Source organism: Vespa crabro, chromosome 3, assembly GCF_910589235.1.
Source record: "Vespa crabro chromosome 3, iyVesCrab1.2, whole genome shotgun sequence".
Classification (NCBI taxonomy): domain Eukaryota; kingdom Metazoa; phylum Arthropoda; class Insecta; order Hymenoptera; family Vespidae; genus Vespa; species Vespa crabro.
The window spans coordinates 1,736,870-1,751,597 of NC_060957.1; the positions used below are offsets into that span (position 1 = coordinate 1,736,870).

Consider the following 14,728-nt stretch of genomic DNA (forward strand, 5'->3'; position numbering starts at 1 on the left):
GACACGTTGCTCGACGGTGGTCGGGCAACGCGTGGTGGTCCGTCGAGGGTAGGGTAACTCCGTAGCCAATGAGAGGCTCACCGGGGCGCGCCCGGGACTCGACCCCACCTTCGGTAGCCATGGCAACCCGTAAAATCCGCGAGAAAGCCGCGAGGCTTCGGGGTGGTGGGGGCCAGGTCGATGTCAGGGGTCGTCTTAGTCGGCAGTCGGTCTCTGGTCGGCCCCAAGAATAGTCGTCGTATCGAGGCGGTAGTCGAGTATCACCTCTCTGTTCTCTCCTCCTCCTCCACCACCTCCTACTATTACTACTACTACTATTAATACTACTACTACTACTACACTACTACTACACTGTACACTCTCTTTGCTATCATATATACTGTTACTACTACTACATTACTACCGCTACTACTACTACTACTACTACTACTACGTTGCTCTCTCTTCACAAAACGCACGTAGTGGCAACGTGTGCTCTTGGATCGTGTGCGCGCGCGCATCTGCTGCTATCTCTCTTTCTCTCTCTATCTTTCCCTCTCTTTCTTCTTCTCTCTCTCCCTCTTTCCCTCTCTCTCTCTCTCTCTCTCTATCTACCTCTTTCTCTCTTTCTCTCTTTCACTCTCTTCTTCCTTTTCGCTATCACTATTACTTACTTACTACTACTACAACTACTACTACTATCACTACTACTATTACTACTACTACTGTTATCGTAGTTCTTCCTACTTTTATACGACTTTCTTCTGTCTTTTTCTATTCACTTATCTCTTTCTCTTTTTTCATTTTTCTCTTTTTTTCTTTCTTTCTTTATCTCTCTTTCCCGCGCGCGTGCCTCCGTGCCGCATCAGGCGAACGCATAAGCTCCGCCGAGGACGACGTGCCGTGGTGGACGCTACTACGATCATCGAGTCGCGCGCGCGCTTTTCGCCCGAGAAGAGAAGAGAGGTGCCCGCGAGGCATCATCGTGTGACAAGAAGCGCCGTTTACGTGTGTCGAAAAAGAAAGAGAGAGAGAGAGAGATTGAGAGAGAGAGAGAGAAAGAAAGAGAGAGAGAGAGAGAGAGAGAAAGAGAGTGCGAATTTCATAAAAGAAAGAAAATTGATTGATCGTCTGGTAACGTTCTCGACGCGTGTTCTTCGGGGGGGTGCCAGAAAGAGTGAGCAAGTGCATTGTTTTCTTTTCTTTTTTCTTCTTTTTTTTTTTTTTTCTTCTCCCTTTCTTTCACTTTTCACGAAATGTCAACCGAACGTTCGTCGATAACGGTTTATAGCAGAGGAAGAGGGATCTATCGTGTCGGTTGTTGGACCCTCTGAAGTATAAACGCAAGTTACGTTTCATTCATTGGAGAACGTTTGGATTTGTTTGGTACCAGTTTGGTACCCGGCGGTGATCAAGAGTGTTGTCTCGAGATTTAATGGATTATCGTATTTAATTCGACAAACATATATATATATATATATATATATATATATATATATACATATATATATATATATATATATATAAAATTAACTGGGTGAAAATAAAAGTAAAAAGGATAAAATACAAGGAAGAAAAAGAAAGAAGAAGAAGGAGGAGGAGGAGGAGGAGGAGGAGGAGGAGGAGGAGGAAGTTGTAAAGAGTGAGCAATTTAATAGGACAAGTGCATCTTAGAGGAAAAGACACGTACCTCGAGAGAAGCGAGAGACTCCTCGCGATCGGCGCGAGTCGAGTCGAATCGGAGGGCTCGGTGGTGGCGTACGAAGAGGAGGAAGGAGCCGTCAGGGTGGTTCGAGGGGGGACAGGAGGCGCGGACGCCCTGGCGACTGCCGGGGTGGTTTACCCGGCCGCGACGGCGACGTTGTTCCCCGGCCGGGTGCCGGCAGGACACCACCACCACCACCCCGAGTTCACCAGCACGTTGGAGCTGGGGTTCCCGGCGCGCGGCACCACCGCCTCAATGGCGCTGGTAGCCCCGCCGCCCTCCTGGGCATCGCGGGACCCTGGAGCTAGTCTCGGGGCCGGTGGTGGGCCCACACCAGCCGCGGCACCAGCTGCCACGGCCGGCGGCGGCGGACCACTTCAGGTTGGCCCGCCGCCGCCCATGCCTCCTACTACGCATTTAACACCCTCGGCTACGCCCGAAGATATCACGTGCCTCGTACCCACCGGTGCGGTTTTGACACCGAGAGATCCTCTTCCACCTAGCACCACGCCCGGAAGTCAAGCCAACAGCTCGCAATCCGGTAGCTCGCAAACGGACAAGTCACCGAATATCGAGTGCGTCGTTTGCGGGGATAAAAGCAGTGGAAAGCATTACGGACAATTCACCTGCGAGGGTAAGTCTTGATGCGAGGATAACGAAGATATATGTTTATCGTGATCTATGGTTCTACCTTTCTATCGTACCGAAATTCCTTCTTCCCTTCTTTCTCTCTCTCTCTCTCTCACTCTCTCTCTATTACTCTCTTATGAGGATTTATATGGTCATCCTTCCAAGATCGTTCCTCGTGTCTTTCTGTCGATCGTTTGATTTAGGATAATTATTGAAAATTGAATATATCTGTTTTTGAACGAACGGAATAGGAAGAAGACGCAAACCCCAATGTATTTTTGCGTGGTCACTCTCATCGTTGTTCGACTACTGAACGCATTAAAATTCATGAGTATTCTTCTCTCTCTCTCTCTCTCTCTCTCTCTCTCTACCTTTTCATCTTTAACCAAGACGAAGTCAAAGTGTATATATCCTAGCTCTCTATTTTGTACTCTTACCTTAAGGAAGAGAAAGAGCGTACAGAGAGTGTGCGGTTAGGGGGCAGATAGCGTAAGGCAAGGAGTAGACCGCGGACGTTCCTAATGACGTTTATTACCGCGAGAATTATTTTAATGAACGCAGAGCGAGGTAAGAGTCCTGGCAAATCGCTATCTCTCTCTCTCTCTCTATCTCTTTCTCCCTCTTTCTCTTTCTTTCTCTGTTTTCTCAAATAAAAATAGACGGATGGTGGCTTTAAAAAAAATTAAGATCGAGCTAAGAGATACATGTGTGCTGCAGTTAATTGCACTCTCGATGTAGTTCAAACGAAAGAGAAAGAGAGGGATAGATAGATAGATAGATAGATAGAGAGAGAGAAAGAGAGAGAGAGAGAGAGAGACAGTACGTTTCGTCGGTGAACGTTCAAAGTGCGCGCAAGTGCGGAACGCGTGTTTCGCGATAAAGGTCGAAACTGTCGAGCGATTAAACCACAACGGGGACACGCACACACGACATTCCTATATACTATACCATCGATAATTGCCGACCGTTTACAACCTGTAAAACGTGATACCGTATCCCACCTGCTACACCTCGAACTCGGACCCCGAACGTTCAAGCACGTGCGAATTAGTTTTTTTATTTTGTAAAATCAATTAAAATGAATCGATTGAAACAAAGACTTACAATCACGAAACGATCGAAATAACATCGAAAGGGAATTGGACTCTCTCTAAAGGATATTTCTTCTCTTTCTCTCTCTTTCTCTACATATATATATATATATATATATATATATATATACATATATATTTAAATATATATATATATATATATATATATATATATATATATATATTTCTCTTTCTTACTATCTCGAAATAATTGCATTTGCAAATACGTTTCTATATATATATGTCTCTCTCTCTCTCTCTCTCTCTCTCTCTCTCTCTGTTTCTCTCTTTTTTTCTACGGTACTCTTCGTATATCTTTGTATCTCTGTATCTCTTTTTCTTTGAGAAAAAGAGAGCCGACGGTCGCGTGGCCACCCCGCGGAAAGCGTCGCGAAGATACGCCAAGATATCCTAATGAACCCGCGTTTCTCGGCTAATTACTCGCCCTTAGAACGGCTCCTGCTGATCTTCACAGTGCGATGAACTTTGAACGCTCGGGGACCGGTCGTTGAGCTTCTTCGTTTTCTTTTTATTTTTCTTCGTCTTCGTCTTCTTCTTCTCCTCCTTCTTCTTTTTCTTCTTCTTCTTCTTCTTTTTCTTCCTGTTCTTATTTCAATTTTCAACGATTTCGTCTATTCAACACGATAGCCAATTAAGCGACGGCTGACCCGTTATTAACTCACGATTTTAACTAATCGTTTTGTTGTCATGAAAGAGAAAGAGAGCGGAAATGATCATCGAGGAGTAATCATCAAACGTGTTACTTTGAATACACATTGAAAATTTCTTCACCCTCGATATGTTCCAATTAGAAGACTATGATGTTTACCGTTATTAGGGTGAAATCTCTCTCTCTCTCTCTCTCTCTCTCTCTCTCTCTCGTATCTCTTTCTCTCTATCGGTGGTATACTCGACGTCGTAATAACGTGCTCGATCTAACGATAATTTCTATTCACGGCGACCCTAATTGCCTGGAAAACGACGACACGACCCTCGTCTTCTAGCCGAGTGACACGTCGAACGATCGTTGCTTTCTCTTTCTTATTCTTTTGCTTATTTTTTTCTTTTTTCTTTTTTGAGATGAATCGTTTACGTGATTTCATTGGAATATTTCTATCTTAAAAAATGTTTCATAGATCTTTTCTATGTTTATATTGTTTCTATCTATTAACTTGAATTAAGAATCATATCACGTTGATTTCGAAACAACTGTTGGTTCTTCTTCTTCTTCTTCTTATTATTATTATTGTTATTATTATTTACATTGAGGTGATACAAAAGAATAGTTTCTTTATGTCAATTATCATTGTATAGATTAAAAGTAATAATAGAGCGTCTAGTAGTTCATTAACAAGTATAGAAACGAGAATCATCGTGATTGCGCCAATTCTCATCGAGAAAGAAACTCGATTAATTCATTGTCACGACAAAACGTGGAACTGATTCGGAAAGTGATTTATTCGTTCGTATTTCGTTCCTTTCGTAATCGTTAAAGTACGATAGATAGGAGATTCGAATTATCTTATCGATAATTTTATACGTATAAAATGTAACAATGGAATTGACTTATCATTTATAAAATTTTGTCAATACGATCGTATTATTTATTTCAATAACATTTAAATCGGACAAATCATTTTCAGTTGATAGATTTGTTAATATCTGTATCAAGTAACAATGATTCGAGTACGAATAAACGTAAAGGGTAATGCGCAAGAGCAAAGAGCAATGGAAACGATCGTTTAATCGTCATTAAACGAGCTATCATGAGTAAGCGCAATCATGTGAGTTTATACGGTGTTTCTACTTACTTATTTTTTTTTTTTACCTAAATCCGATGGTGTACCTTTCGTTTGATATTTCTCGTCGTGATTCGTCCTGCTTGCCATCTGTGAATCATCGAGCACGCGTCGCGCACCCTATTTGCCGATAACCCGGCAATCGAGACCGCATCACGAGAACGTCCTGACAAATTGACGATAATTCGCGGCCGTTTGACATCGCTTGACATCAAAATCAATCCGTCGACGTAATAAAGTGATCGCCGACAATCAGGGTGATTACGGCAATGAACGTTCAATGCGGAACGCTCGGTTTCTATTCGGTGCATAGTCGGTGCAACGTCATTCCTTTGATTTTCAATAAAATCATTGCACGAGGATTAGATAGAACGAAGCTGATCATCCCTGTCATTCTTTTTCATTCGTTCATTCGACATTGTCTGGGAATAAGAGTTTCGTTGAAATAAACTTTGTTGTAACCATTGATTTTCATTATGAACGTACATTGTGGAATAAATCTGGCCGATCGTACTTGTCATCCTTTTTCATTCGTTCACCGAGTTTCTCTCTGAGAACAGAAATTTCGTTAAAGTTAACTGATGTTGGTTTCTTTGATTTTCAATATAAAATATTCTCGAGGGGAAAAAAAAAAAATAAATAAATAAAAACCAAACAATGCCGATCATCCTCGTCATTCTTTCTCATTCGTGTACAAACACGATTATCTTCGTGAAGAGAAATTTCGTTGAAGTAATTTTGTTGTTACTTTGAATTTTTTGATCTAATATGAAATATCGTCGAGAAAGGAAACTAGCCGTGAAGGATTAAGATCTGTTTGATTTTCAATGCAAACGTTTTCTTCGAATAAAATAGAATTAAATCGATCATCCTCATCATCCTTCCTAATTCGTTCGTCGAGTTTCTCTGAGAAAATAAGGGGTCGATCAAGTTCATTGTTGTTTCTTTCTTTTTTCTTTTCTTTCTTTTTTTTTTTTATTTTCAATAAAAATCATTTTAAATTTTTGAATAAAATCATTCCATTTAATGTAAAGAATAAAGAATGAAGGAAGTTGAATGAAAAAAGTCGACGATCGTCATCCATTCATTTCCATCACTTTATTTTCTCTTTTTTTCTTTTTTTTTTTTCTTTTTCTTTTTCTTTTTTTCTTCAATTCGATCGCAGGAAATAAAATATTTGTTATTAAATCTATCTTCGAAATTATCATCAATAAAATTATTCGCACGTGCGAATAGAAATAGACGATAAGAAATAAGGAATGGCAAGGTGACACTTATAATCCTAACATTTTTTTATCTTTTTCTCGGTTCGTTCTATCGATAGAAAAAATACTTAATGAGAAACTATTTCTCGTAATATACGTATTTCGATAAACAGGACTCGTGCCGGTTTCGTTCCATCTCTCTCTCTCTCTCTCTCTCTCTCTCTCTCTCTCTCTCTCTCTCTCTCTCTCTCTCTCTGTCTCTCACGAGTTACAAGTTACGAAGAAATGAAAAGGAACGTTCAATTCGTTCACCGCGCTATTTCGCGGAAAACGTTCTCAAGAAGGACAGAGATGATATGTAATTAAAGTCCCGTAGTTGGATCATTATACCGCGTGGCCGATAAATTACGACTTTTACGACGGGGGTTCAATTCGCAAGGCCGAATCCTCGTCATCGTTCGAACATATTCGGACAAAATAAAAAAAATGTCGACGAAGGAATAAAACGAAAAAAGAAGAAAGAAAGAAAAAAAAAATAGTAATAATAATAATAATAATAATAATAATAATAAAAAAGGGAAAAAAGAGAAGCAACGTTGAAAAAGAAAGAAAAAAAAGATGCTCGCGTTCCTTCTCACCGCTTCTGCGGAAATCTCGACTGTGAAGGCTCATCTTTTCGTCGCGTATCAGACGCTTTAAAGCGCGCAGATATCACGATCGTTACGCTCGAAGATGGCGTCGGTAAATCGTCAGCTTTACGATCCTTCTGTAAAACCGGCCGGTACGATTTGATGATACTTCTCTCTTCTCTCTTTCTCTCTCTCTTTCTCTCTATCTCTCTCATTTTCTCACTTTCTCAATTTCTCTTCGTAATTTGGTAGCTATCGAAATTTCTTTTTAAGTCGCCACAACTCACCGCCTTTATTTTATCGCTTTAACCCCCTCTTTATAATCTTTCCCCATTAAAGATTTTCTCTTTCTTTTACTTTTACCTTTTTATTATTTTTTTTTCCTTTTTTTTTTTTTTCTATGAAAGCTAGAAAGAGACAGGTAGAGGAACACGATTAGAATTGTTCGATGTTAGCATAAAGGATATTGACGTTGATAGAAGAAGGGGGAAATGGGAACGGTTGGTAAAAAAGAAAAAAAAAGAAAAGAAAAGAAAAAAAAGAGAGAGAGAGAGAGAGAGAGAGAGAGAGAGAGAGTGAAAGGAAAGAAAAAAAAAAGTAAAGTGCAAAGGGTTGAGAAAGTGAAAGGGGGGGGCTCGGAGGGGGAGGGTCACGAGGCGTTTACGCGTTCCCTCGACGCGAAAATATTTTGATCGATGATCCTAACGAAGAAAGAGAGATAGAGAGAATAAGAGTAGATCTTTTTACGGGGGACCTAAACCGGCCCGGTTCGTAAACCGGACACACGGAGAGCCCTTTCTTACCGTCTAACCCTTCAAAAGGTCTAATCAGGGCGTCGGTGATGGCCTTTTCTACCTTATTTGGCCATGGGAAAAATCGAGGCCAAAATGTGAAACTGGTCTTTGGTCAAACCACCATGGATAATGTGAAGAACAGAGAAAGACACCCTTTGTACCCTTAATATCGAACCTTCTCTCTCTCTCTCTCTCTCTCTCTTTAAAGCATTAGTTGGACGACGAAACAACGGTTTAGGAAAAACCGGAGGCGTTAACGGCTTCTTTAACCAGCCTTCGCACGTCGGTCCGTTTAGCAACGAAACGAGAAACCACTCGTGTGTTGATTCAGCTTCCGTTCGCGTGAAAATGCAAATACAAGTTTCTTCTTAAGGGCTCGTAACGTAAAGAAAAAAGAAAAAAAAAAAAGAAAAAAGAAAGAACGAAAGAAAAAAAAAGAAAAAAGAAAAAGTGTTTCCTGTACCTAAGATCCGTTCAATTAATCATCATCATGGTCGTTTTAATTATTTCTTCCTTTTTTTCTCTCCTCTTTCTTTTTCGATTTTCTTTTTTTTTTTTGCTTTTTTTTTCTCTCTCTCTCTCTCTCTCTCTCTCGTCAAACGATCTAAAGGGTCCATGTACACGTAGTATAAACGTGATTGTCCGATAGAAGAGAAGTCAGTTAGAGGGTCGCGATCGCATAAATCGAAATCCTTGGATTTAAGATCACTCGTCCCTTCGAGTCCGAACGTGGGAGACAGAAAGAGACAGGAACAGGCAGAGAGAGAGAGAGAGAGAGAGAGAGAGAGAGAGAGAGAGAAAGGGAAGATCTTCTCTCTTTCTCTCTCTCTCTCTCCCTCTGAGAAGGACGTCAGGTCCGTTCGAACGTAGGATACGCTTGAGATTAGGTTCGAGAAACGAACATTAATCTGCCGATTACAGGAGCCCGGGTTCCTCCCATTCGAAGTACCACGACTCGAACAAGGTTCTTCGTCTTTGGTTATTGCGCGATACTCGTTTCCTTCCGCGAAGAGAGCTTAACCCTCTGTCTATTCTCCTTCTGTCTCTTTCTATCTTACAGCGACAATATATTTCTTCTCCTACCTACTACTATCTTTTCATGCTAGACCATTATGTTAGCGATTAGGCCAGTTTCTCTTGTCCATGGATGACGATTTTCAAATAGAAAATCTCTCATTCTCTCTGTCTCTTTTTATCTCTTTCTCTCTTTCTTGATAACTCGACTTTTCAACTACTTATATATTTCGATAGATCACAAATACATTTTATCGATTACGAAAGTTAATTATAATCGTTAAGAAAAAAATCATAAGTGAGATCGATCAATCATAACGGCACCCTTTCCATGATAATTAACGTTCATGTGATTGGACCCATGGAGATGATCCATAGATCACAGAAGACCGACTCTACTCGTTCTATTGTATGTATGTGTCTGTCTATGTATCTCTCTCTCTCTCTCTCTCTCTCTTTCTCTCTGTGTATATGTGCATGCATACGTGTATGTGTTTGTGTCTGTGTGTTTCTTTTTCTCAACTCGACCGTCTAAAATGATTCTAAATGAAATTCCGTGTAATTAAGTCATTGGAAATGACCTGATTTTCTTAGTTTCGAAAGTTGATTCGATTAAATTTTTGGCTTTTCGATTTCACGTAAGCTTCTCGAACGTGTATATACGTTTAATAAGAAAGAGGAAGAAAGAAAATAGAGCATTGTTTTTCCTCTCTCTCTCTCTCTCTCTCTCTCTCTCTCTCACTCTTTTTCTCTTCATCTATCTTTTCCTATCTCTTTCTCTTTCTCTTTCTCGCTTATATCTACTCTCTTATTCGACAACAATGCGCGGCATTGTTTCACACGCTGCAGCAACGCGGCAACGTGTTATTATCCTGTCCCTAACCGTTCCACCCACTCATTTTCGAGGGCACCGACTTTAGGCGCGCGGACACAGGTGTGCCGATCGGTTGGCTTGTCGTCGGGAATATATCGTTCTTCTTCTTCTCTACTTCTTTTACTTCCTCCATCTCCTCCATCTCCTCTTCCTTCATCTTCTTCTTTTCCCTCTTCTTAAAGTTCCTTTCAAGGAATAAGATGCGTCACTTCAAATGTCGACTGTTGATTTTGCCGACAGTCGACATAATTTTAACGATACACGTAGAAAATTTTTATTAAAAATATCATATCTTTTCATCCCATGTTTATAATAATTTTCTATGAAAGATTTGCAAATGAATCTTAATCGTCTTTAATCTAAGTTTTGTTTTTGTCTAAAGAAAAAAAAAAAATATATATATATATAATATTTATCTAACTTATAGTATAATTATTCTATAACAGGTAATTTATACTTGATTAATATTAACCTTTGAATGTGAACTAATTATTAATTTTCTAGAGAAATAATAAATAAGAATAATATAATATGAATATATTAAGAACATAAATTTGTTCTTATATAATGTTATAGATGGTTAAATATAAAAAAAAAAAAAAAAAAATGATGACATTTGTTTTTATAGAAATTTTTATTTCTCTTTCTCTCTTTCTCTCTCTCTCTCTCTCTTTCTCTCTGTTATTAATAATGTATAATAATAATTAAATCGTTTGTTTGAAGACATAAATCAAATATAGTCTTCATCTTTTTAAATTTCCTTGCAATGGAATAAAATGTGTCCCTTAAGATGTCGATTGTCGATTATCGACGATACGATTTTAACGATACGCGTAGAAATTTTAATTAAAATTTTTATTAAAAGTATCGTGTCTATATTTTTAATAATTTTCTATGAAAACTCACAGATAAACCTTAATCGTCTTCGTTTCAAATTTTATTCCTATTTAGAAGAGAAAATCAGATATAATGTAAAACTTATAACGTTATTATTATATATCAAATAATTTGATATAAAATTTGATAAATATTAATCTTCGTACTGACGATTGATATTCTATAGAAACAATGATATAAAAATAATATAACATAGGTACATTAAAGAAATAAATTCGATTATATATTATTAAAATATATATCAATTGTCATACATTATTATCTTTCTTTTATATATTATTAATAATAATATAGTTAATAATGATAATAATAATAATAATAATAATAATTAATATATTTTGTTTGGTGATATAAATTAAATATCATCGAATGCAAAAAGGATCATTAATTTACATAAGAATTCAACTTTTTTTTTTCTTTTTTCTTTTAATGACGATATACAGATATCTATAGAAAGTGGAGCATTTAAATGGGAACAGATATGAGACTTGATTGCTTATCGTACGATAGTGTTACTTAAATAAAAGAGTTATAGTGTTCTAAATGATAAGTATAGTGGTAGAAACAAGTTTTCCTTAGTTACGAAATGTATTACATGGACATATCGATACGTATGCATAAAATCAGATTGACCGATGAATACATTTAATAAGAGAAACACGGAAGATGGTTTGATATTTATCGATAATAAAAATGAAGAAAAAGGAAAGAGAAAGATAGAGAAAGAGAAAGAAGTAGATAAAAAAGAATAAATAGTTAAGAAAATACTTAAGAGAAGGAAAAACCGGTTGGTTTTCAGTTAAACAGGTGAATCCATATTTCCGTTCCATTTACAACATATATTCTATATTAGAACGACGCTCAATGTGATTAGAAATTCAGATTAATTTTTTTCAACTTCCACGGACGAATCACGCAAATATTGTACCGCACGCGAATAGATAGCACGTGTAGCTATATATATATATATATATATATATATATCTGAGAATTCTAAAATCAAAGTTGCTTTGTTTTACATTATCGTACGAATGTCCGGGTTTCTTATTACCAAGTGCGTAGTAAGTATTTACAGACTTGTAAATAAATAGGCGAATGGTTGAGATATGAATGATTGTGTACATAAGTAGGTTAACGAAAAAAAAAAAAAAAAAAGAAAAAGAAAACAGAAAACATCATGGATTTGAAAGACAAAGGAGAGGACATTCTGTAGAAGTGTGTGTGTGTGTGTGTGTTTGTCTATCTCAAACGGTACGTTAGCAGTCTGATTATATCACCATTTAATATTATTCTATAAAAAATACTGTCTCAATCATTCCGTCTAAACACGGACCCTACACATATATGTGTGTGTGTGTGTGGGTATATATATATATATATATATATATACACATATACGTTTCTATCTATATGTACATTCATGATTTGTATGTATATACATGGACTCGATGAGTTTTCAAAACATATAACACGTGGAAAATTTTACGATTTATAATGAGCCCTCGCTCATTTATTAATAGTATTCTAAACATTTAAACGATTGTATTTTTTAATTATTATTCTTTTTCTTTCTTTCTTTCTTTTTTTCTTTTTTATTACTCTTTTCAAAAGAATGAACAAAACAATTCGTCGGATGATTTAACAATTCATTTTGATTTAATTCGCATAAAATAATGATTGTTTATGTGAAACAGTAAAAATTTCAAATATGTATTTGCACTTAAAATCGAATTAATACAATTCGTTGAAAGAAAGGTATTTAATAAATATTGTATTTTGTATAAATGAAATTGTCGATGTAACATAATTAACAATTTATGAAATTTTCAAACGTCAAAACTGATTGGAATTGTATTTATTTATTCTTACTTTTAGAATTTCACCAAAGGAAAGGTTTTGAACACTCGTGAGACAATTTTACGTTCGATTTCGTTTCGTTCGAAAGGAGTCAACCGCAACAGGGTTACTTAAGAATCCGAGCGTCGTGGCTATGATCATAGTAATTACGCGGCGTGTGGGTAAAGCAGTGTTTAACAGCGGGATATTATTTGTCGTGAATTACATGTGACGTTGATAAGAGTCACGTCACAGGTATACATACACACACACATACACACACACAGATACATGTGTACTTACATATCTCTAAGAAAGCAAGATGATCGGGGCTCGAACATTATATATATTACGAGTCCTGTCCACTTTTTATTCCATTTCACACTCATTGAGACTTTTACACAAACATAGTACACACGCACACACATACACATATACAAACACATATATATATATATATACATTCATATGTCTCCTTAACTTCTTCTTGTGCTCGTCGCAGTTGACATAGTAACTGATGGTACGCTCTTCCTCGTCCTTGTAAAACGTTTTTGCCCTATCATGATCTTCGCAGCACGATAACTCATTTTACCATAACATACGGCGACTATCAGTGTGATGATATAAAATAAAAGTCAATAATGTAAATATTATCGTTGTATTTTTATCAAAATAATTTCATTTTATTTTACATATATGACATTGGTACAAAATTGCAATCGTATATCGACGATTTAAGACTCTCGATGAAATATTTTGTTTAAAGTTATTGTGCTGAAGTTTTGTGATTTTGAGAGATCTGTACGCGCACACGGATATGTTTTTTTTTTATGATATCTGGTAAATGTCTGTGAGAAGTACGCTAAGGAAATAGAATTTCTAACATAGCGCACAGAAATACTCTCTCTTTCTTTTAACGGGGCTTCTTTCCGAGGTCTCCCTTCTTCGCAGTCTTACGCTTACTTACAGACTTACACGGACTTATGTACGTCTCTACAGTATACCCTTCGCCAGTAGGAAGAGAAGCCAGACATCCTGCAGCAGGCCCCCAGGCGGGCTAATCGGTCTAACGAGATCATATTATATTATTCCGACTTTGCTAATCTTTATTAATCTCGTTTCTATTACGGGGCATGTGCAAGCCGCCCATGCCATTCTCTCAAAATCCACGAAACTCTTCTTCTCCCATTTGCCGTAGGTTTGCATTTTCAAATCGTTTACATACATACATACATACATACATATATATATATATATATATATATATATATATATATATATATATATGTATATGGGATAATGTTCTTCATTCCACGAGATATCGAGAATCATTTCTTTCACAATTTTTGATAACATTTGTTATTGTCATTAACCGTTATATTATATTTTCGATTTTATTGGAACTTTAATGAAATTACGATAGGTATAGAAACTTCTTTTTTCCTTTTTTCTCTTTTTCTTTTCCTGTTTCTTTTTTTTTTTTTATTTTTTTTATTTTTTATTTTCTTCATTCCACGAGATATCGAGAATCATTTCTTTCACAATTTTTGATAACATTTGTTATTGTCATTGTCCGTTATATTATATTTTCGATTTTATTGGAACTTTAATGAAATTACGATAGGTATAGAAACTTCTTTTTTCCTTTTTTTCTCTTTTTCTTTTCCTGTTTCTTTTTATTTTTTTATTTTTTGAGAATTCCTGTGAACAATCCGATTCAATCATTTAGAACGTTATTACAATCAAGATTTAAATCATTTTTGGATATTTCAGAATGTTGACGAAGTTTTAAGAAATATTTTGTTTTTGTTTTTCTTTCTTTTTTTTTTTTTGAGAATTCCTATGAACAATCCGATCCTATCATTTAGAATGTTATTACAATCAAGATTTGAATCATTTTTGGATATTTCAGAATGTTGACGAAGTTTTAAGAAATATTTTGTTTTTGTTCTTTTTTTTTTTTTTTTTTTTTTTTAAGAATTAATCTAACAATTGAATATTTCATTATTTAATGCCATAATTAATTAATATAGATTGTAATATTTAGATGTAATATTTAATGTTGTACGAGAGAATTTCTATATCATTATTAAATTTTATCTGATAGTAAATTAATCTGTCTAATCGGGTTGATATCTTCTTTCATTTTTGGAGATTTGATCTTTTATCGTATCATTTGAAATAACATTTCTTATTTCTAATTTACATTATACTATATATATATATCATGTTATGTATAATAAATACATATATATTTAATTTATAATATAATTTT

General features: G+C 36.2%; 1 protein-coding gene across 2 annotated transcripts in view; it reads left to right on the top strand.

The window, feature by feature from the left end:
* Positions 1–1,605: 1,605 nt before the first annotated feature.
* Positions 1,606–14,728, top strand: part of LOC124422684 (COUP transcription factor 2) — a 121,401-nt gene continuing 108,278 nt past the window's right edge. The window contains exon 1 of one of the 2 annotated variants that reach the window (XM_046959480.1): positions 1,606–2,318. In XM_046959480.1, the coding sequence (XP_046815436.1) occupies positions 1,940–2,318 (379 nt within the window). In that variant the 5' untranslated portion in view covers positions 1,606–1,939. The remainder of the gene's footprint in view (positions 2,319–14,728) is intronic. The other variant, XM_046959481.1, reaches the window with a different exon arrangement.